The 25,264-nt window shown below is 32.8% G+C and overlaps 1 protein-coding gene across 1 annotated transcript in view; it reads right to left on the bottom strand.

Moving 5' to 3' along the window:
- The window catches only part of Phm (Peptidylglycine-alpha-hydroxylating monooxygenase), a 104,620-nt gene extending 80,237 nt beyond the window's left edge, over nt 1-24,383 (bottom strand). Inside the window, exon 1 of the mRNA XM_075359488.1 lies at nt 24,161-24,383. Coding sequence (XP_075215603.1) covers nt 24,161-24,277 — 117 coding nt within the window. The 5' untranslated portion in view covers nt 24,278-24,383. The remainder of the gene's footprint in view (nt 1-24,160) is intronic.
- Nucleotides 24,384-25,264: the final 881 nt, after the last annotated feature.

Here is a 25,264-nt window from a genome sequence, read left to right as displayed (position 1 = left end):
CGTTACAAATAAATGATCAGGTGGTTTGCCGTTTGTTCAATGTTTTATACAAATATTTTTATTCAGTTTTCACCATTAGTCCATGCTGAATGCAGTGAATTTGATTAAACGTCTCCAATCTTGGAAAATAACATACACGTGTATTATTTTTATATGTAACGTTAATTAGACAAGGTTAGTGATTTTAATATAAATATGTATATACGTGTGTATATATATATATATATATATACACGTTACCCTGAAAGATCGTTATCTGGCGGATGTCAATATTCTCCGGTGAATGTCGACTCATTCCAAATACGTCGGTGAAAGACCGAAATATGTGCTTTTATATTATATATATATATTAATTTTATATATATAAATATATATATATATTTATATATATAAAATTAATATATATATATATATATATATATATATATATATATATATATAAAGTTATAGGAAGTAGATCTAACTAAGTCTTTGGTAGCGTTTATAAAATGTCTATTTCATTTTATTCGTCAATAAAACCCTTGGTTGACATTTGCATTTTTATTTAAATGAGGTGAAAATGTAATAAATTATTCATTAGATTTAACTGGTATTTTAGTTATAAATATTTAACAGAAATTGTAAAAATTATGCTTGTAAGAATACTTTGTTTACCCAAAAATAGTCTTAAATATTTCAATTTTATTTAATTTCAAAATTATTTATTGTACTTACTTTTTAAATTAGGTTGTACTTACCGAACAGAGTAATTAATTCAAAATATAGAATTATTAAGAATTAAATTTAAGAGATATTTAATGAACGGACAAGTATTTTACTAATTAGTTATTAAAATCTGGTTATATTTTTACAATCAAATCAATCTTGTTTGTGAATTTTATATAGAAATTTCATTTATGAATTGAGATTTTTGTTTACCACTTGATTTTATTATTGATTTAGATATCAAAATAATATTTATAAAACCTGGCAAAGTATTGCACTGCTTACCTCCACCGCTTTAGCAGAAGGCCCGAACCGGTTTGCCAATACTGTGAAGAAATAGATACCGTGGAACACACGATATACTTGTGTCACCGGTGGGACGAACTGAGGCACACATGGGCCATTCCGGATGGGAATCGTGAGTGGAACGCCGTAGCAACCTTAGTCACGAGTATTATAAACGGGGCAACCTGGAAATAGGGTCTTACAGAGGCAGCTCTGCTCATGAGGGTGGTTCGCTGAGGTGGACCACTCTTGATGACTGACCGGGGACCCCCTGAGTTCGTGGGTAATAAAAAAAAGACCGAGACTCGGCTGGACCCCTTCCTACGGAGAGGTTACGGTTAGAGGCAGGCATATAAAAGACGCAGTCACGGCCTACTGGGTGGACGACCCCCGCGGGGAACAGCATAGCCGGGTCCCGCGGGGTCCCGGTAGGCTAGAGGTAAAGACAACCTCTGAGGGTGTGCAATGCATTAGCTGGTCCACCCTCCTAGGTATGGGAAAAAAAAAGAAAGTATTATATGATTTTCCCAGCTATTAATAATACAAATTAAAAGAGTTACAGACAAAAGAAAAAGAGAATTATTAATTATTAATAAAAATTAATAACAAAGAAATAAAATTAATAAGAAATTTAAATATTTGGGCGCAATTACAGATAGATTAAAATAAAATCCAACCTGGAACAATAGAGCGGCAAAAATGAGAAACGCTCAAATGTTAACAAAATCAACATACGCGTAGAATGAAAAAATTTTCGGCAACAAATATGAAAATGCGACTCTACAGAACAATAATTTTACCAGAAGAACTTTACGCTTGGAAAACATTATTCAAAATTAAGAACGAAAATAACTAAAAAAAAAATATAAAAACTTCATCCAGCCGAGTCCAGCTGCCTTCACTTCGCAATCAACCAAAGTATTAAAATTGACGTATGTTCAGTACGTGTACAAACACTGAATACGTAATTTGAAATTAAAAATGATGCGCACGCGTGCGCATCATTTTTATCTCGCTGTATTTTATTTTAACTCTGAAATTTTTATAGTCGAATTGATGTATTACTCAAATAAGATATATTTCATGTAATTATAACTTTAGTGTTAGTAAAAAAACAAGGATGATTTAGTTCAACTTTGAAACGTAGACTCGATACTTGTTATATGAGCGCAATGAGTGCAAGAAAGACGGAAACGGTTTCTACCGAATTATACAGAGTAAACAACATAAAGCCGAACCCATAATGAAACAGCTACCCAAAACTATTTATGAAAGACTCTCGCACAACTAGCGCGACTTGTGGATGTATATGTTACTACTGACTGTTGCTACCGTTTGTCAGGTGGTTACGTGTCAGTGCATTATTGTGAGTACAGTTGTGTTTGTTTAAAATACCTTATTCAATCCAGAAGAGGATAGCTATAGTTGAAGCCTATATTCGTTCTGGATCGTTTGAAGAATCACGTCGAGTATTCCTAGAAAAATCTCCGAATGTATCCCAGCGAAAAGTAACATACACTATTTAGTTAAAAAATGGCGTAAACAGGTTCGATTTCAAATGCAAAACGAAATATGCAACCTTCCATTACGACTCCACAGGCCATTGCCGTTACTGAAAGAATTACTGCTGGTCCAAAAAAATCAATATCCCAACAATCTGGTGTTAAATATACATCTTGTAAAATTCTTCATGTATTGAATGAAATTAAAACCGTACCGCGATACAACTGTGCAACAATTGAAGGAGACAGGCAAACCGAAACGACTTGATTATTGCAACTTCTAGAAAACATTGTTGGTGGACAAATAGACCCGATGTCGTATTTCATGTCAGACGAGGCATGGTTTCATTTGCCCGGCCATGTTAATTCGCAGAATATCAAGGATTCGATGGCGAGGAATCCTCACGAGATATTCGAACGTCCACTTCATGATTAGAAAATTGGTGTTTGTTGTGCCGTTTCCGGTAATCGTATAGTGGGACCAATATATTTTGACCAGACTGTCAATACACAAGTTTATCTCACAATTTTCAAAGAATTTTATGCGCAATTAACTGATAATGAAAAAGAATACAGCTTCTTCCAGGACGGAGTAACGTGTCATACATCAAACGTTTCACTGAATCGCGTTCGTGCAGCATTCAAAAATTAACGAGCTGTCAGCAGAGGACGGTGGTCTCCACGTTCCCCAGAGTTGTCTACTTGAGATTTTTTCCTTTGGGGTTACTTAATGGAAAGAGTATCTATGAGACTCATAATATTGATGAACTGAAGGTGAACATTTAACGAGAAATCAATTCAATTGACAATAACGTTTTGCGTCAGACTACTCTGACTATGATCAGTCGAGCCAAAAGTGCATCGATGCCCTGGGTTGTCATTTTGAACATCTTTAACAATAAGGTAAATAAATGCAATATTTAAATTATGTTTTATGTTTTTTTCTTATTTAATTTATCCGTATCATTCATAAAATTTCATTCCAACATAATCCACTGATTCTGCAGCGTTTACGTTATGAGTTCGGTTTTATGTTCCTCACTCTGTATATTATAATTAATTCAAACGAAAAATTACACTTAATTTTGAAAAAATTGAACAATGAAGACAGTTGTTGAATGAATTTCAGATCTATATCGATCGTACACATTTTGAAATATGAAATTTACAGTTTTTTACGAAAACTGCTACGTTAGATGGTGGATTTATAGAACATTATGCGTTATTACATGAAATCACGTTGATATTTGTTATTCATTGTAACATAATAAAATTTACAAAGAAGTATATGTATGTATGTAGATTTAAAAAATAATAATTTGATGTTAATTGTCATTGTTGGTGCTTAAAATTCATCTTTACTTACGGGACTTTAATTATATTTTTATAAAATATCTATAATATTTATCATAAATCAAAAAATCAATATCAAGTTCGTAATAAGGACACAAAAAATCTATAGGTACCTAGTTTCTAACTGTTCGAATAATTTTTTAATGGAATTTACAAAAACTTTTCTGCTGATTTCGCGAATTAACAATTCAACAGAAAAATTAAATTCAAATTCGTAATCAGCAACCCCAAAAATCTACATGTGTCGAGTTTCAAGTAGATTTGATTACCCTTTTGTACTGCGGCCGGGATTTTCTTGGGAAGGTTTTTGTGAAACTGTAATTTGAACCTATTCCATAAATTTCATACTCTTTAGATTTTTCTCAAAACGATTTTCATTTCTTTCCACAATTAAACAGGGATATTAAAAGTATTCTGTCATCAAGGATGATGAAATGATGGATTCAGTGAGGCTGTGGATCAAAAAAAAAAAACCGACACATTATACATTGGTGGAATAAGAAAACTGGTTCACCGTTGGAAGAAATGTATAGCTATAAATACTGACTACGTGGAAAATAAATGTAAGGTTTTCAAGCAAATAAAATATACCTTTATGCCGTATTTATTTCATTTGGCCATTTCTTTTTTATTTGCGACTTATAAGCGATTGTCTATTATATTTCAGTCATCTTTCGTATTTAAAATGTTGAGTGAAGTTTTTTCAAATTTCATCAAGCAATTTTTTCTTGTTTTATTTCTATCGTATGGTAAAAGAGCGAACTCAAAAAATAGCGTTAGCGTTAAATCTTTTTTTTTTCTTTTTTTTCATTATCCCTTACTCCCCTGGGCCGGATATACAATCAAGTAAAGCTCAGCCCAGGAGAGCGTCCTTCAACTCTAAGAGGGCCTCTCCACCTATCGTGGTGGCAGTTCAGCTCCCTCCCTTCCGGTGGATCTTTTTTATCGCCTGCCTCTAATCTCGAAGAAGAGGTGTACCGGACCCGACTATGTCGTTCCCAGGCTCCTCCTCGGAGACCGGGTCTCGGTCTATACTTTTTAATGCCTCACGCCTCTAACCACTGAGCAGGGAGAACCGAGCTTGACCAAGTCGCCCCCGGCCACCCAACCCGCAGCCGGGTCTGGGTCTTTTATTTTGCCTCATCTCAGCTTAAGGACCCCGATCGATCATCGTAACCGACACACCTCGGCATGCCGGCCCTCACGACCGTGGCTCTGCGCCCTTCCCTAATTCTAAAATCCACGCCGGCGCCCCTCCTCGATTTTGTTGCGTAGCACCTTAGTGGGAAACGAATTAAAAGCCTTCCAATTTTCATCTGATGTCAAAATAAAACGTATTAAATTCTCTGGCTGGAGCCCATCCAGGCCAGCCTGCCTACGTAAAACGCCCTATTCCTCACACTCGAAGATTGTATGTTGCGCAGCATCCACCCTACTACACAATACATGAAGCAGGGGTAAATACGTCTGCCGAGCCTATGCAAACAATACTCTAAAGTCCCATAACCTGTTAATATTTGTGTCATGAATAAATTCGCCATGACCCCTATTTAGCCAAAGATCTATGTCTGTAATTAGCCGCGTTATCCAATTAGAACCTCCACCTGTCATCCATTTCATTTTCCAGAAATTTCTCGCAGCCTCTATCGCATTATGTTTCCCCATACCTTCATATCGCTTCATTCGTTCTTTCACTTGCAGTTCAATTGGCGGGGTGAAGTTATCAAACAGGCTGCGTCATATGAAACGGTCCGATATCCACATATCACGGCCAACAACGTACGGCGATGTAAACTTTGAAGGCGAGTTAAATTTCTTTTAACATCTATGGCGGGCGCCCCAAATCGGTGCAGCATACAGAACAGAAGACATAACTGTATACACTATTAATCTTCTCTTGGAAGCTCTCGAAGCAGATTGAGTGGAAAGCAGCATGTTCAACGACTTAAACGTCTTCTCAGATCTCGCGCAAGAGTCAAGAAGGTGTTGCGTAAACTTACAGGATTTATCAATCTTGACACCCAAATATTTAATGTTTTTCACGGAATTGCAACGATTGGTTACCCAGTCTCTGGTGATTTCCGCCAATACGTCTTCTCTCCGTTAGAGTGGTGGACATACATTTCTGTGGAGCAAGCTCCAGCCCTTGATTAACCATCCAGTTACTAATACTAGTTAACGCCAAATTGCCGCGTTCCTGTATATCTGCTTTTGTCCTGCCACTCACCAAGGCTATGAGATCGTCGGTATACGCCACTAATTGAGTATCTATCGGCATGGGAAGGTTAAGAACCCCATCGTACACCAGTAACCATAATAAGGGGCCAGAACTAGCGTTCAACCTAACACGAAATTTATATAATAAAAAATCGCTTAAGAATAACGCTAAACTCCGACATTACAAAAGAGTAATTCTTCAGGAAGCGTTGTTTGGCGCTAAATGCTGCAAAATTTCTCGGATAAAGACCTTTTTAAAATAGAAAAATAAATTTTTAGAAACATATATGGACCCGATTACCAGGACGAAATATATAAACTAAAAAGTGAAACAGAAATTTATAAAAATACAGAAAAAATAAAATACACCATCCGAAGAAAAAGATTACAATTTTAATGGCATTTATTAAAAAATGAGCGAAAACAGATTAACAAAATAAATATTTAACTTTTATAACAGTAGAACTAGTAAAACTATCAGGTTTAAAGAAGTAAAAAACGATCTTAAAACTTTAAAAATCTCCAAAGAAACCTGTCTGAGCAGACACCAATTTAGAAAATTAATCAACGAATCTAAGTTTCCAGAGAAGAAGGATAAGAGGAGTTAGGGAGAAAGTGAACCGAGGAAGAATGGAAAAAACATTTTCACCAGAGTGAAAAAATGAAAAAAAATATTGGGAAAACAAAAGAAGTTCCAAATTATTATGCAAACCTGATTTTTAGTAGTCGAGACGAACAAAAAAAATCTGATGTGGACACCACATGACTTCCACGACTATTAAATATTTTTTTTAAATGAAAAGTACGTAAAATTTTATTTCATTACTAACTTCTGATATATTTTCATATTTTTATTATTGAATTATTTATTGTAAAAGTTTTTTTTTCAATTAGAGGTTAATAATTATTAATAAATCAATATATTTAAATTTAAAAAAAAAAGTTAAAAAAAGAAATGAACTCGGCCGAACCGATGTACCTTCCCAAAAGATGCAAATATTTCATTAATTAAAATTTTATTTGTTAATAATTCTGGAACCAGTGAAAGTAAAAATCCAAATTTTGGGCTTTTTTGGACACTTTTGGTTCAGTCGATTGCAATCAAAAGGGGAGGTGCACAATTAGATGTTGACAACAGTCCTAAATACAAAATTTCAACATTCTATTGCTAATCGTTTTTGAGTTATGCGAGATACGTACGTACAAACGTCACGCCGAAAGTAGTCAAAATGGATTCAGGGAAGGTCAAAATGGATATTTCCGTTCAAATATGGAAACCAAAATTTTTCGCGATTACAATACTGCTAGTACTTTGTATACGGAAGTAAAAAAAAAAGGAATCTGACTTAAAATCATGGAATATAAATATAAAGCTTTTTCTTTAATTATGAGTACATAAACATCAATATCTACTGAATTTCAGTTTGGTTCTATTTGTGCAATTACGACGATGTTAATGTAAAAATATTGTCTAATGTTATATCATGAATTACGTCTGTTTTTTGTTAATTAAAATCGAGAATTTTTATTTATATAATAAAATAACTGTTATATAACATTCATTAACAAAACAGATTTTTATCTACAATAATACATAACAAAAAGTCGAGAGACTGACCTTAATATAAAAAAAAAGGTCTCATATAAGATTGTATTAATACAGCAATAATATCTTTTTGTTGTTTATTATTATTAATTATTAATCTTTAAACTATAATTAATTTCATTAATTATTCGTGACATATTAGTTAAGAAGTATTTGAAATGTCTTAAAATTTTGAAACACTAATTTTGTTTAATTTTTTTTCGAATAAAATCTTGTTTACAAATGTACTAAGAAATTTTAATATTTGTACATAAAATTCACAGTAGTAGTATTTGTAGTAAATGACGTCATTAAACGACCTTCGTTTCAGCAATCATAAAACGGGATTCCCTATTACAATTCTTCATCTTAGTTTTACAACATTATCTTTTATGAAACAAAAAACAAACTATGAATGTAATCTTTAGGCTATAATTAATGTAAATTACTTAAATTATTCTATCATAAGTGTTTTATTATTTATATAAATAACTGTATAAACTTTCTCTATAATTCTTGCAAAATTTGAACAAAAAACCCGAACACGAAATTATGTGTGACCAAAACCGGAAGGAAATGCGCCCGGAAAAAATGTCGAGTTTAAAAAATTATGAATAACACTCTTACGTGGATGGGATATCTAGAAAAATAAGCTATTATATTTAGTAATATATGACAAGTGAGCGGTGGGACACAAAGCGAGTGGTGTGTGGCACCACGCAATTAGGTTAGCTCCAGGAGCTAGTTAGGACTAGTCGTTTAACTGTTTTGAGGCTTAGTAGCCGTTTGTGGCACAGACATTCGGTCTTATGCTTTAGGGCGGGCGAATGGGGTGGTGGCAGGAGAAATGCCACCCAAACCAATTACCTCTGAGCGCATAAACGAAAAAGAGGACCAAGGTTTCCATTTTGGCAAATCTGCTGGATTGAATCGCCCGATTGTCGTTACACGTATGATATTTCTCCTGTTGTAAGAAGTGTACAGATACCAAGGTAGATTTCCCCCAATCGGCATGTTACACCGTTACTTTCTGAACATGGTGGTTATCGAGATAGGTTGGCCAAATTTGGTTTGATTAATTCAGGCTTATGTTTGGAATGTAGGGAGAGCCATTGATGATTTGCGCCATGCCTTATATGTCCGCCTCAGGTACGAAGCTGAACGTATCAAAGTAGTTAGAGAGCTTACGAGAATCAATTGCGGTTTTCATCTGAAAGTTACTTGGAAAAACGAAAGGGAATGGAACATAAATGCGGGCTTCCTTAGGTGGCCATAAATTTATATATTTTTATTTCCATTACACACACGCGCGCGCGCGCGGAGAGAGAGAGTGAGTGAGAGAGACGTGCGCGCGTGCACGCACACACACACACACATTAGCATCCCCGTCGCGGCTTCGCCCGCTCTATATGGTTATCGGCGTTTCCCGTCGCGGTCAATCTTTTTTCATTTTTTATTGTTTAATCAAGTAACCGGAAGTAGATGCAGCCAGTCGCATCGCATATACAGTAACACTGGCATTGGCTGTGTTGGTTAAGCCGCTGCTCTATACACTGTCGCACCCCTTAAAACTTCGAAATTAAAAAAAAAACGAGACAATTGTTTTTAGATATTTAACAGTATCTGCGAGTCAAACCTACCGAATATCTCGTTTAGTACAGTGGAAAATGAGGAAATCATTGTTCAGGAACGTTTTACCTTTTTTCACCCCTTTCAAGTCGAATTTTAAAAAAAACAAGAAATTTGTTTTTAAATATTTACATGAAGATTAAACACACCAAAAATCAAGTTGATATCTTCATTTATTTTACCTAGAAATTAAGAAAAATAGCCGGGTTTAAAAAAAATTCAAAAATCTATTTTAACCCTTTAAAATCGGAATTAAAAAAAAATCTAGAAAATTGTTTTTAATCATTCACAAAAATACTACACAACCAAAAATCAAGTTGGTATCTTGATTTGTTTCCGAGAAATTAAATAAAATAGTAAATTTTAATGTTACTCATTTCAACTCCGTAAATTCGAAATTAAAAAAAAAATATATATATATTTCTTAGTGTGTTCACTTTGTGAGAATTTTTATACAAATTTTCATAAAATTATTATCAGTAGTTTTTGGTAGGTGTTGAATATGAATGAATCACTATCTGTTATTTTAGAAATGTATATGTTACTATGGAAGATCGAAATAAGAGAATGTCAATATTCTTCGGTAAATGTCGACACATACCAAATACGTCGGTGAAAGAGTGAAATATTTGCTTATTCGGACCTTCACCGATATATGTCAACAAAAACAGATAAGTTCGGATGGGGATCGAAACGATAACTAGAATTTAAAAATTCATCCGATACCATTCTCTAAGGTAAAGTAGATTATGAGAAACCCTCGTAAAAAAAAGGAAGTTTAAATTTAAGCCAAACATAACCTACGCTCGCTAACCTCGTCTAATTAACTTTATAACAGGTGTGTGAGAAAAGTAATGTGACTTTTTACTTACCAAAGTTTTTATTTTTTTCAAACAACAATATTATTCCCTTCAAAGTAGTTCCCTTGGGCAGCTATACACCGGCGGAGTCATTGTACCCACTCCTGGTAACAGCGCTGGAAAGCTTCAACTGGTAGGGCTTTTAACTGGTCGGTCGCAGTCTTTTGAATGTTCTCCAGAGTTCCAAAATGACGTCCTTTTAAGACATGTTTCAATTTCGGGAAAAGGAAAAAGTCACAAGGACTTAAATTAGGTGAATGGTGGAGGGGGGTTGAGGAACCGTAGGAATGCATTTTGAGGTAAAATATTCCGTGATGGAAATGGCCGTGTGACAAGGGGCATTGTCATGATGAAGCATCCACTTATCTGCGATGTCTGGTCTCACGGGAATCACTATTTTCCTGAGCCTCTCAAGGACACCTTTGTAAAACACTTGGTTGACAGTTCGTCGTCCTGGAGGAACAAATTCTTTATGCACGATATCCCTACTGTCAAAAAAGCAAATCAGCACGGTTTTGATCTTTGATTTGCTCATTCGACATTTTTTCGGTCGAGGAAATGACGGAGTGTACCACTCTTCGCTTTGCCGCTTTGTTTCAGGATCGTACTCAAATATCCAGAATTCATCACCTGTTGATCACACGATTGAAGAATTCTTGGTCATTATCAATCCTCTCAAGAAGATCAACGTACACGATTGGCCTTCTGTTCCGTTGTGTGGTTTTTCGGCACCGATTTCGCACAAATCTTTCGCATGTCCAAATCGTCTGTCAAAATTTGATGTACGGTGAAAGTGTTTAAATTTAACTGTTCACTCCTCATCCTATTGTTAAACGACGGTCTGATCTCTCAAAAACCCCCACACGCCCAACGTTTTCGTCAGATTTTGAAGTTGAAGGTCTTCCTGAGCGAGGTTGATCTTCAACGTGTTCTCGGCCTTCCAAAAGTGATTTGTGCCAGCGGAAAACTTGTGCTTTTGATAAGCAATGTTCCCCATAGGCTTGTTTCAACTTTTCAAAGGTCATACTCGCGGATTTCCCAAGTTTAACACAAAACTTGATTGCATAACGTTGCTCGAAATTACGATGCTCCATTTTCATAACACACAACAAAAACACAACTTCACTGACAGCGCTGTAAAAAAATAATGTTTTGGCTGAACGGAGTTGAAACTCGTACTGAATATGTGGAAGGGTTGAACAAACCGGTCTAGCACAGACCGGTTGACACAGCGTTGCCAGATCGCTCGCAGTGTTACCAATCTCGTTACTTTTCTCACACACCTCGTATATACAAATTATATATGCTATTGTCCTACATTGGAGGTGATTAATCAAATTCACCGCATTTATAAAAAAATTTCTGTTTAAAAATCAAATTTTCAACATTTTATAAATTGAAAGGGCCAATCAGGATATACAGAATACGTTAACTGCATGGATAAACGATAAAGATACAAATAGATGGTCAGATGGTTTGCCCTTTATTTAATTTTTTTATAAAAATATTTTTATTTAACTTTCATTATCAGTTCATGCTGAATACAGTGAATTTGTTCGACATTTGTCAGATACCGGTCTTTCACTGTAACATATACAAATGTATATAAAATATATTTTATGTATAAGTATTTATATACGTATGTGTACGTGCATTGACCTGTTTGAAGCTTGATAACTTTTGATAAACCGATTTTGATGAAATATAGTTCAGAAATTCGTGTATACAGGGCAATTTGTTGGTAATACTTTGGGGAAAATATCTCCCCAAAGAAGGTTGGGTAAATAGTTTTTTGAAAGTCAATTCTCTCAAAATTTTTCAAACATAATGTCATTTTTATTGTAAGCTCAGTACATGCCTGCTTGTTTATTTTACCGTTTTTTAAAAATTCTGCCCCAAAATTCATCCCTTTCCCCAAAATCAAAAAATATATATATATTTTTATTTATTGTATACTTTTTAACCGAATTTTTTTTAATCTTCCTAGGCATAGTAATGTAAGCGACCCGAAAAAGTATTTTGGAGGCAATATTGGAGGTGGGGGAGCCGATCAAAGTTTAAAAATATCGGTTTTTTAATTTTTCATAACTTCTCTGCGTTTATTTAAATCTACAAAAGAATAAAAAAAATGTTATTATAAATACTTGCGGATGTACATTTAATACAACCAACCTACCTCTTTTTTACTTCCTTGTAAGAAGTGAAGAAAGTAATTTCAACGTTTTGATCATCCCTGAATCCATTTTGACTATTTTCGTCGTGGCGTCTGTATCTTGCATAACTCAAAAACGATTAGCCGTAGGATGTTGAAATTTTGGATTTACAACTGTTATAACATTATAACATCTAGCTGTGGATCTCCCCACTGGATTGCAATCAACTGGATTAAAATTGTCCACAAAAGCCCAAAACCCAAACAATATGAATTTTGTACTTTTTTTTAACTGCAGTAGTAAGCCCTCATTGAGAAATTTTCAACGATATATCATAAGTGGTACTTATTTTCATTGGTTCCACAGTTATAGCCAAATAGAATTTTAATTAATGAAATATTTGGATCTTACAAGGCGAAGGCACATCGGTTCGAAACAGACTTATTCAGATCTCTTTTTCTTTTTTTTTTTACTTTTTTTTGTATATAAATATAATGATTTATTAATTATTATTAACCTCTGATTGTAAAAATAAATAATTCAATAATAAAAAAACTCTTTATTAAAGAATTGGAGGATCGTATCTCACTTTCAAATGAAATAAGTTTAAATGAAATGCAAACGAAAACTATGCATATGCAATTTAATAGGCGTACAAGGAAGTCTTGTGATGTCTACATCAAATTTTTTTATTACAGAAACCATAAAAACTGATTTTTGTTTCGTGAAAAAAAATATTTTTAATAGCGTAAATTATTGGAATTTAATCACTTTTAAAAAATATAGAACAGTTACAGTTCATCTATGTTTATTATAGTTATGTTCAATTAACGGTCGTTAAAATTAATTTTATGTTAAATTTATATCTATCTTAACTGTTAATAAATTAACACGTCATTATTTCATTTTTGAAACATAATATTTTAATTTGTTAAATTTAAATAGCATGTTTTTTTATATGTTTAATTACTTTACTTTTAATTTTTAAAGATAAACTGAACATTTTTTTTAACCTTTTAATTGTTAATTAGGTTTATCTTTTCTAAAATTACATACTTAGTAATTTGTTGTTTGTAGATTATACATTATTATTATAAAATTGATTTTAATGTTGAAAATAATTACCGTAATTTAAATATTTAATAATATTGTATAGAAAAAAAATATATACTTGTCACTCGATTTGAACATTTATTAATAATATATAATAATTTTAATTCATATTTTACAGAGAAATGTTAATATTTATTTGAAATTAAAAATAAAATATGTTATTGTGTGTGTATTTTAATAATCAAATTTAAGAAAAGTTAGTGGAAAATTCCATCGAATTTAGAATTCTCATTTAATACTCCTTAAAATGATTCATAAAAGAAACAGGACGAGGAGATCCAAGTTTTTTTTCTTAATGGAATCTATTATTATGATGCAGGAAAACCACTACGGAGTAAACTTGATTGGTAACAGCGATGAAAAAAATAAGGAAAATAATTTTTCACGTAAATATTTTGCATATTTATTCCTTTTGAGAATTATGAACTATGGAATAAATATGTGTTATTAATTTAAAAAAATTAGAATTCAAAAAATTACAATTAAATCTAAACTCAAACTATTAATCAAAATAAAAACCCCAAAAACAAATAAGAAAAACAAACTACTGCAAGTGAGTGGTTACTGTGTTTTTTACCTCGATTACAAATTGTATTGATTACTTACATCGATTATATTACTACCTACATCGATTATAAACTGTTGAGGAATATGGGGAACGGAACGCAAGAATGGCGGGAGTTTCAATATTTCTCCCTACAGATCGCAGAGCCTGGACAATGTCCCTTGCTGCTGTATCCTTCTATTACCGGGCGGATTTCATCGGTTATTTAGTGGCGGTTATAAATTTTAAGTTTTATTTATGGACGGATTTGGTAATTTGCGATCCTATCCGTATGGACCACGGTATAATTTATTTACCGGTTCTGACCGTGATAGACTAAGCTTTTGAGGCTAGTAATCCTGGCGTGATTTCCCTTCAGTCCATCCGCTGAAGTACTTTCGGTACCAGCACCTATGGGCTAACAGGAGTGCGCCTATCGGAGCTCTAGTTATTTAGAGGGAGAAATGCGTCCTGTTCTCGGCAGGGAGTCGCATATGCTGACTAAATGAAATTGTGGTTTCTTCGTGGGACGGTGTGGGGTGTTGTCTAGCTTTTTATAGTTTTAACAAAATCTAATTGCGAAAACGGTCATTGTCGCGGCCTGAATTTTCGTGCGGTTTCCATTTATAGGTTGCGCTATATAGAGGCTCCTAAGCCTGGTTTGTCATTTTTTGACTCCCGTACCGCCTCTTCACGGTGGTTCGTCTAATACAGCATGAGGCCGTTTTCTTATACCCGGTGGAGTACGGTCCTCTCGGCAGATGTCCCGGAGATGGTCGTCTTCGGATACGGCCGCTCTCCCGAACAGTCTGCGATGAGGAATGTAATGAAAAAATCTGATATTGGTAACACATGACTTCCTTATTCGCCTATTAAATTATACGTGCACATTTTTTCCTGCACTTCATTTAAACTTATTTCATATGAAAGTAAGATACGATCTTCCAATTTTTTAATAAAGTGGACAGTTACACAATTGCTGAAATATTGGTTTTTATTAACATCAAATATTTATAAAATTATTAATTCAACAATCTTACATGAAATATTAGGATAGAGGAAAAGTGCCTTTATTACTCGTATTACTAGATCAGAAAATGTTGCAAACAAAGAAAGAATAAAAACATTACGAGAAGATGTTAAATATAAAGAGGAAGAAATCGTTAAGACCAAGGAAAGAATAAAAAGATTAAGAGAGGATGATGAATATAAAGAGAGAGTAAATTTGAAAACTAGAGAACGTGAACACAAATTAAGATCAGAATAATTATATCAAACCAAACAGCGATTAAATGATTGACAACAAAAAACAAATAAGCGAAATGATGATCGACTCCGACTTAGGGAGAATATTGTCCGACAATATCAGAGGAGTAATGAATTAAAAGATAAGAATTTTTGGCAATTTACTAAAGATTGGGCATGTATACCTCAGTGTATTTGTTGTTCTTGTGACGGTCTACTTTTCAGTCACTCCGTATTTAACTTTAATGTAGATAAAATTAAACAGAAATGCCAGAATAATTAAATAAAATTAAACTAAAAAATCCAAAAATAATACGATTCCAAATTATAATTTTCAATTAATATTAAATAATCAGATGTTTCACCAAATCTATTACATATACACATTTGTAATAATGCCTATTAAATTACATATACACATTTTTAAAAGTATAAACAAATTTGTTTCACTAACTTCTGATTTTTTTATTGTTATGATTAAATTATTATTTATTTTAAAACTTTTTTACAATCAAATTATTAAATCAATATATTTAAATTAAAAAAAAGTTAAAATAAAAACAAGATGAAGTCTGATTCGAACCGATGTGCCTTTCCTTGTAAGATCCAAATATTTCATTAATTAAAATTTTATTTGGCTGTAACTCTGGAATCAATGAAAATAAGTACCACTTATGATACATCGTTGAAGGGCTTATTACTGCAGTTAAGAGAAAGTTCAAAATCCTATTTTTTTTTTTTTTTAGTTTGGGCTTTTTTGGACGCTCTTGGTATAGTCGGTTGCAATCAAAAGGAGAGGTGCCCAACTAGATGTTACAACAGTCCTAAATCCAAAATGTTACATTCTACGGCTAATCGTTTTTGAGTTATGCGAGATACGTACGTACGTACAGACGTCATGCCGAAACAAATGAAAATGGATCAGGGATGGTCAAAATGGATATTTTCGTTAAAATCTGAAAACCAAAATTTTTCACGAATAATTCCTTTACTTCGTACAAGGAAGTAAAAATGGGAATGGCTGGATCATTAGAAAATGTATGACTATTTATATTTAATAATTTCATTAAATATAGTAGGCATTTTAAAATATAAGTTCTCCCGATTCGTCGGCTGAATTTTTCCCTGTCGAAATTGTTTCTTTAAAAGTTTTAAAAAAGCCGTTCGTTGTAACTTCAATCCATTAAGACTTTTCTCGTGTAAAGAACACTACTAACTCGATTAGGACAGTCTAAATAATACAATACGCTCTTCTTTTTCTCTTATTTTTACTTTCCCGTCTAGATAGGACTATAGCTCTAGAAGGGAAAAGTATTGTTATCGGCCTAATTTGGGTAAATGCGGTTTTCTCCAGATCTTGACATTTTGATACTTAAGGAACACAAGAAATCAGATTGAAATTTTTTGGATATTAGTGTTACTATGAACGTGTGTTCGGTGTTGGCCTCTAAATCACGTTATATCTCCAGAACTATTGGACCGATTTTGACCAAACTTGGTCAGATTATTTCTATATATGGTGCAATGATAACATTAAATTCTCATTTTAAAATATCAAGGGTTTGAGGCTGTAGAGCAAGGTCTTCTTACTATATCAAGATTTCACTTAATTAAGGTCATATTTTTCTTAGGGACATTTGTTAACAATTAAAAAATAACAATATTTGCAAAAAACGTTTTTCAAGTCGTACCCCACTCCAAAAAATGCTGTTGTACTCGCTTGCTATGTTGTGACGTCAGAGGTGAGTGGTAGAATTAAATAAATTAATAATATTTAAAGTGTACAAAAATAACTCCGTTTGGCTGCGTCTCGAACTCGATCCCTGATCGACTCGCTGTCTGATGCGTTAAGCCTCGCGACTTCACCAGTTTGCCAACTGCACATGCGAAATTTGTTCTATGTAAGTTGTGAAATTATATCAGTTTCGTTAGTGCCGACCATCACCGCTAGTACCGCCACACTCGTGCGAATTAAATATGTTGTGCGCGCGAAATTCAGTTAGAATCATTGAATTAAATAAACAAAAAAATATTATATTGAAATAAAATGATAAATATTTCAAATTAAGATGTCTGTGTAAGCCGTGTATCAGAAATAACATACAGTTATTCCACAGCTGCGTTCCGAGAAAGTCCTGCAACTGTGTTGTCAGCTTTTTTCTTATATTACTTTCTTGTACGAAGTAAAGGAAGTATTGCGATCGCGAAAAATTTTGGTTTTCAGATTTAAACGGAAATATTCATTTTGACCATCTCTAAATCCATTTTGACTAGTTTCGGCGTGACGTCTGTATCTCGCATAACTCAAAAACGATTAGCCGTAGGATTTTGAAATCTTGGATTTAGGACTGTTGTAATATTTAGTTGTGCACCTCCCCTTTTGATTGCAATCGACTGAACCAAACGTGTCCAAAAAAGCCCAAAATCCAAAAAGTTTAGATTTTGGACTTTTTGTTAACTGCAGTAATAAGCCCTGATTGAGAGTTTTCAACGATATATCATAAGCGGTAGTTATTTTCATTGGTTTCAGAGTTACAGCCAAATAAATTTTAATTATTGAAATATTTGGATCGTACAAGGGGAAGGCACATCGGTTCGAATCAGACTTTTTCTCCTTTTTTTTAATTTAATTATATTGATTTATTAATAATTATTAACTTCTGATGGTAAAAAAAAGTTTTACAATAAATAATAATTCAATAATAACAATAAAAATAAAAAAATACGAAAAGTTATTAATGAAATAAAATTTTATGTACTTTTCATTTTAAAAGAATGTGTATTTGTAATTTAATAGGCGTACTAGGAAGTTATGCGGTGTCCACATCAGTTTATTTTTTTAATTTTACAAAAAGTAAAATTCTGATTTTTCTAACAGCTTTTAAAACCTATTGGATATTTACGATGAGATTTTTATGAAAAAAGGTTTTGATAAAGTTTTTACAATACAATATTGATTTAATACTTAAAAAGTGTCTAAAATATCTTCTTTTTTTTTTAATAAAAAAACCATTGTTTTTCGTTGTTTTTACAAATATGTATAAAAGAAAATGTTTTTGTTAATAGATCACTTGTATTCTACTCCTTCCTCATAAAAAATTGATTTTTTTTTTGTTCAGATGAACATTATATTAGACAAATGAAATAGTTGACAAATTACTGCAATTACATAATTTGAACAAACAAAAGTAAATGTACTTTTTCCTCCTTCCTATGAGTTTGAAATAGATTTGTCTGATTGTCGAAAAACAGTTGTAAAAGTTAAACAAAGTATTTATAAAGCTTTTTATTTGTATATCTATTGTAAAATTTGTTTTTACAGTTTTACTATAAATTATCAGAAGAGCTATAAATCAAGTAAGTTGATTTATGGTAAAAAAAGAGAATAGTTTCAATGAATGGTGTCATCCATTCATCATTTAAAACCATTCAAACTTCCATTGAAGACTGAAGTTCATGCCTGGGAAGAAAATCTACTTTGGGAAAGAAATGCGGATAAACGACATCTAAGCTTTAATATAATACATTTATCAAAAAGAAAACTATGAAAAATAAAGAAAAACGTAAAAGTTAGATAGTACGAATATATAGACCATTATAATACAGGTGTGCAACATAAAACCGAACCCATAACTTCGATAGGTTATGTTGGAATCAAATTTTATGAATGATACGGATAAAATAAATAGAAAAACATAAAAAATTATTTAAATGTTGCATTTATTTATCTTATTGTTAAAAAAGATATTAAAAATGACCACCCTGGATATCGATGCACTTTTTTGCTCGACTGATCAAATTGAGAGTCGTCTGACGCAAAATGTTGTTGTCAAATGTGTTGATTTCTCGTTGAATGTTCACCTTCATTTCATGTTCTCCGAATTAACATGGCCGGATAAATAAAAAACCATGCCTCTTCTGACATGAAATACGACATCGAGTCTATCTGTCCACCAACAATGTTTTTGAGAAGCCAGTCTCAATAATGAAGTCGTTCGGTTTGTCTGTCTCCTTCAGTTGTTGCACAGTTGTAACGCGGTAAGGTTTTAATTTAAATTCATGAAGAATTTTACGATGAGTATTTAATATCAGATTGTTGGGATAACTTGCGTAATGAGTTTTTTGGACCGGCAGTAATTCTTTCAAACCTATCGGGTTGGTCTAGTGGTTAACGCGTCTTCCCAAATCAGCTGATTTGGAAAGTCGAGAGTTACAGCGTTCAAGTCCTAGTAAAGCCAGTTATTTTTACACGGATTTGAATGCTAGATCGTGGATACCGGTGTTCTTTGGTGGTTGGGTTTCAATTAACCACACATCTCAGGAGTGGTCGAACTGAGAATGTACAAGACTACACTTCATTTACACTCATACATATCATCCTCTGAAGAATTATCGAAACGGTAGTTACCGTTTCGATAATGAAAGAATAATGAAGAATTATCGAAACGGTAGTTACCGGAGGCTAAACAGGAAAAGAGAGAGAGAGAGTGAGAGAGAGTAATTCTTTCAGTACCGGCAATCGCCTGTGGAGTTCTAAAGGAAGGTTACCTATTTCGTTTTGCATTTGAAACCGAACCTTTTGTGCGCTATTTTTTAACTAAATAGTATAACCCAACCCCGTAGGGGGAAGATACCCACTTTGTGACGTTACCGGTCGCCACACCATCCCTTCCGTTCCAAGACCTGGGGGGCTTTACCGGAGGTCGTCTTAAGACCCTCTCATCGGATGCCACCGATGTAAATGTCTCGGTAGACATTTTCATCAGTAAATTACAAATCAAATTTCGCCTTCACATAGGCCTCAAACGGCCATCTTCACACCTAATCTAACATAATTCCCTCAAACTAACTGACCGAAATCGCGAAACTCGCGCCTAGTCCAGATTTGACAACACTGTTCGTGACTGTGAATACTTAAAAAAACGAGAGTTTAAAGTTAAATCAGTGCTACACTCATACCAATCAAAATTATTTCTTACGTAACATAGAAATTCAGACCTACACCCACATAAATCGACCAATTTAGGTCATCTAACACGTGGAACGCAATCATTCCGGTCCGCGCAGGAGCCGGGGACGAATCCCGTACCTCCACTCTGTCCCATCATGGTGTCTCGCTTGGGATTACCAAGTCACGATCACGACCGCCACCGGCGGAGGGAACCATACCACCGGACGCACGAGTTAACATGCCCTGGCGGCGCATGTTGCATACAATAGTGTATGCTACTCTTTGCTGGGATACAGGTATTCGGAGATTTTTCTAGGAATACTTGACGTGATTCTTCAAACGATCCAGAACGAATACAAGCCTTAACTATAGCTATCCTCTCCTGGATTGAATAAGGCATTTTATACCAACACAACTGCACTGCAACAAAACGTATATTGCACTGACACATAACCGCCTGATAAACGGCAGCAATAATCAATAGTAACTTATACATCCACTAGTCGCGCTAGTTGTGTGAGACTCTTTCATAAATAGTTTTGGGTAGCGGTTTCATTATGGGTTCGGGTTTATGTTGCTCACCCTGTGTAATCATTGAAATACAAGAATAGAAAACATCTAAAAAATAATTTGAAATAAAAAAAAAACATTTTCCATACTTTTCATTTTTTCTTTATATTCGTAATCATCAAAAAAGCTCACATATATCTGAGCTCTCATGATATATATATTAGTGTAAGTGCCATGGCGGTAATGGTCGTAAGCACGTAAGCGATCTGCCATGAGACACGTCGCTAACGAATAATAAATCAGGCTTATGAGGAAAAGTGACAAATTATGTGGTTTGGACTATTGTTAACGGAAATACTATCGTTATCATTAATGTAAATTTTATTCATGTGATTAGCAATGTTATGTCTTCCTGAGAAGCTCAATGTAACAATTTTATTCAAACTTAAAGTTAGAAGGTTATATAACCCATCCAATAAATCTTTTTTTTTGAACTGCTAACATAGAACATTTTTTTCCTTTTAAATAATTATGTTCGGGCATAGATGTAGTTGCATAATTTACAAAGAGGGTAATAAACAATAAATGGTTCAAGATATTGAGGAAAATCATTAACAAATAGTAATGGACCGAAGACAATTCCTTGTGGCACACTGAAATCTATATACGGGTCAGGATGACTCGTATGAAAAGAGGATATACATTTTACGTGAGTATTCTAATTAGAAGATGAAATTTCAATTGCCTCATTACGATTACTTCAATTATTTTAAATTACATTAAAAAAAGCGTAATTTAAGCAGATTTTAGCAATATATAATTTTGTACTTTATACCGGATGATATTTAAATATGGAAACAGCTTTATACTGCATATCTAAGAGGTATTTGGAGGCAGAAAGAAATGGGATTTTAAAAAAACTGCATTACACTGGGCTTTGAAGTTTTGTCTGCCATATTGATTCAAACTTAATTTTTTTACATAAAAAGTTGAAAATATGACACATGATTTCGATTTAAAATTTTACAAGAAAAACAATAGTGTAACACGTTTTTCTGTTAATGCCTTCGTTATCAAGTTATAATCATCAGTGGCGGCTCGCGTATAGGCACTGTGGAATTACAGCATCCCCTATTCCACTTGATATTATCGATAACATTTAATACAATGAGTCCTTTTTTCTTTATACTTGTACAATGCATAATCCTTAAGCTTAATGTCAGTAGCCATCACCCAGTTTATGAAAAAGATACAAAAATCCTTTTACGGAACTGTGTGCTTCACAGTTCCAGCGACATGGTGTTTGGCTGTTGTCCGCATGCGTACATAGGAAGCTGCACGCGAGGCTCCGAGAGGGAGAGAGCACTGTTGCTCCCGTACTGCCGATCCTGACGTGCTGGTGAAAGGTAGTTTTTTTTACTCTGCGTGTGTATGGAATGTTCCTTGTTCGTTCCCTTTTCTACTTTAGTCAGAGGAAGGAATGTGAAAGTGGTTTAGTTGTTTTTTCAGTAGTGATCAGAAGATGGTGAAAATCAAAGGCTCTTTGATCGCCAAATCTGGTACAAAAACACGCTGAAGGGCGAAAGATAAGGTAATTAGTAAAAAGTAATTATGTATTTGTTTCTATGCACATAGAAATTTAAATTAAGCACCGTTGGACTGTAGTACGTTTAAGCGGATATTTTATTAAATTATTATCTAATAATACTAAAAAATATTATCAGTTTTGCCATTTTATTATTTATTCAGTTAAACCGTATATTATTCAGTGTACCATATTCTTGAATGTGATAAATTGTAGAATTACATTATTATCCTACTTCCAGCTATTCTACTCGATTCATTTTTTTCAGTTCTTTTATTTTACAGAAAACTTTAACCAAGGCCTTGAAAAGGCCCAGAAAAAAGTTTCTGGAGCACGCCCCTCTAATTTTAACTACGAGCCGCCACCAAGCATTCGATGTTTCAATGACGGAAAAATCATCTTAACAATAAAACGAGGTAAAAACACTGCATGAACAATTTTATTGTACTTTACAATCATAATGCAACAATAATGTACTTTGAACAGTACTACAATATTGATTGTAATAAACAATAACTAATAATTAAAACACAACAAAATTAAACGGCTATACCCTGTAAAAATTTCCAAAAACAAATCCTGTTCCTTGTATTTGTTTTTAAAAAAAAAAAAACTTACAAGATGGGTTCAGTATTTCTTAGAGCAGAAACTTTATAAGACATAAAATAAATTGAACTTGATCCGTCGCAAAATGAATGAACTGTAACTAATTACAAGAACTTTACAGGAACAAAATCTGAAACTCCTATTTTTCAAGGGGAAGTCTTGGATAATGTGAAAGGAAGTCTTAAGTAATTAAAAATATTCCAGGGGCATTTTTAAAAATGTTCTGTTGCTTATTTTTAAGTGAAATAAACATAAGCTTGTTTATTTCTGTCAAAATATTGTACTAAGTTAAGTTCCAAACAAAACAGATAAGATCTAAGAAAAATACTTTTTTCAACGTAACACAAACAGTACTTTTCTATTTGTGAAGTTAAACTGGTACCTTTTTTTTTAACTATATTCAAATATTTCTTCTCCATAATTATATACAAACATAATACATCGCGGGTACAGTCGGTTTCTGAATATAATTGCACCCTAAATTTTATCAAATTTACTGTATTTAAAGTTAATGAATATAGATTTATAAATTTAAAAGCTCTATTATTTGCTCCAGTTAACAGATTAAAAATAATAATAATTTGTTGTCTCTTTCCATAATTCTAGTTATTTGAATTTTTAGTCGGTATCGGCTGGAAGAAATAGACTTAACTTATTCGTTTAATAGGATGGAAAATTATTGTAATTTTATTACATATGTTACTTATTTATTTAATTTTAAAAAAGAAACTGAAAATACAATTGTTAAAAATCATACCTTGATTATTTCATTATAACGATATAACATGATCTCAGATGAACTCGTTAATGTTTTATTAAACTACAATTTTGCAAAGAAACTAAAAATTTTTAATAAATTGACGGTATCAATAAAATAATTAAATAAATATTTATATACTTTTCATCTTACATTATCAACTTTTATGAATCGGGGTTTATTTATTATTCAGTAGTTTAATAAACGGTGTCAATAGCATATGCCTGAAGATAGTCATTTTTAAAAAAAAACCTCTAATTAACATGAAATAATTAATTAGATTATGATATATTTTTAATTTAAAAAAAAAAAAATTAAACAGAAATTCTTCGTAAATTATTAAGGAAATTGCAATAAAATATATTCCTCAATGTTGAATATATTTTTATAAATTAAAACATCACAATATTTATAAAGCAAGCATATTTATAATTTAAATACACCTCATGTTAAAAAAAAAATTAAAATTGTTTTTTTAATGTTATTTTAGAAAGGACTGAGAATAAAGGATAGACTAGGCAGGAAAGATTACAGTCATGCAAACCGTTATTTAAACTCACCTTGTTCGGTCGTACATTTGGCATAAGCAAACTGTATCTTTCAACTTTATAACCATTAAGTGAAGCAACAGATAGCAATGCTATCCCAAACCATAACAACATATGGTAGAACGCCATATTCACAAACAAATCGATATCTTTTTAACGACAAGCGCGGTTACAGCGACGTCAACGTACGAAGTACATCTTCCAACTGCGACCGACCGTGTTACTCTGTGCATTCAGCCAGCGGCTTTGGTCGCGCACGCCTCTATTCAGTGTTGGACATTATACCCCCTCCATCACACCTCGTTCATTACTTTCACCCTGAATATTTCTCCCACCAGTTTTACAACCTGGCTCGTAGGCTAGACACGAAGAGGTAGCTGAGAAGGTACGAAGGTGACCTATAAGTCGTTAAAAGAGTTCATTTACTCATTAATTGGCATTATAATAATATAATATAAAATGCATTTCTCAAACTGCTTACTTATGTTTTTGTTTGTGTAAAGCGGATCTAACTATACATATATATTGTGTTTATTTATAAATTGTTTATCTGTTTTGTGATACCGTAATGTTTTATCGTTGTTTTCCTTGAACCATTCAAGTAAATGCTTGGAAAGTTCCTTTTTTACCTTTAGAGTAACATACCTACCCATTTATGACTTTAACTGTGTAATTATCTAGTTACGGATTAGAATTAAAGATTTTATTTACTTCATATAATCGTAACAAGGGATTTATTATCTTTAATTCTTTCACGACTATACTTACAGAAAATGAATGAAAAACAAGATATTGGCAATAAAAATATGATTATTGGTGGAAATTATTTTTCATTTTCCAGTATTTTATGAGGTCAAATATTTTATTCGATTTTCTTTCTTAAACATTATGTTTATTTTCAAATTTTAGATTATAATTTTACATAATTTGGTAGAATCTCTTAGAAAATTGAAGATAACCATGAAGTTCTTAAAAAAAAAAAAACATTTAATATATCATTATTATAAACAATTAAAAATCTGCATAATTATTTCAACATTTTTTTAAAATGTTAATTTATGAAGTTTTGTGTATAAAATATTGCGATCATTTACATTTTAAATAAATATTTTTCAT

The sequence above is a fragment of the Lycorma delicatula genome, chromosome 3 (genome assembly GCF_047948215.1).
Source record: "Lycorma delicatula isolate Av1 chromosome 3, ASM4794821v1, whole genome shotgun sequence".
Taxonomy (NCBI): Eukaryota; Metazoa; Arthropoda; class Insecta; order Hemiptera; family Fulgoridae; genus Lycorma; species Lycorma delicatula.
The sequence above is the reverse complement of the archived record's forward strand: the minus strand, read 5'-3'. Positions and strand labels throughout refer to the sequence as shown.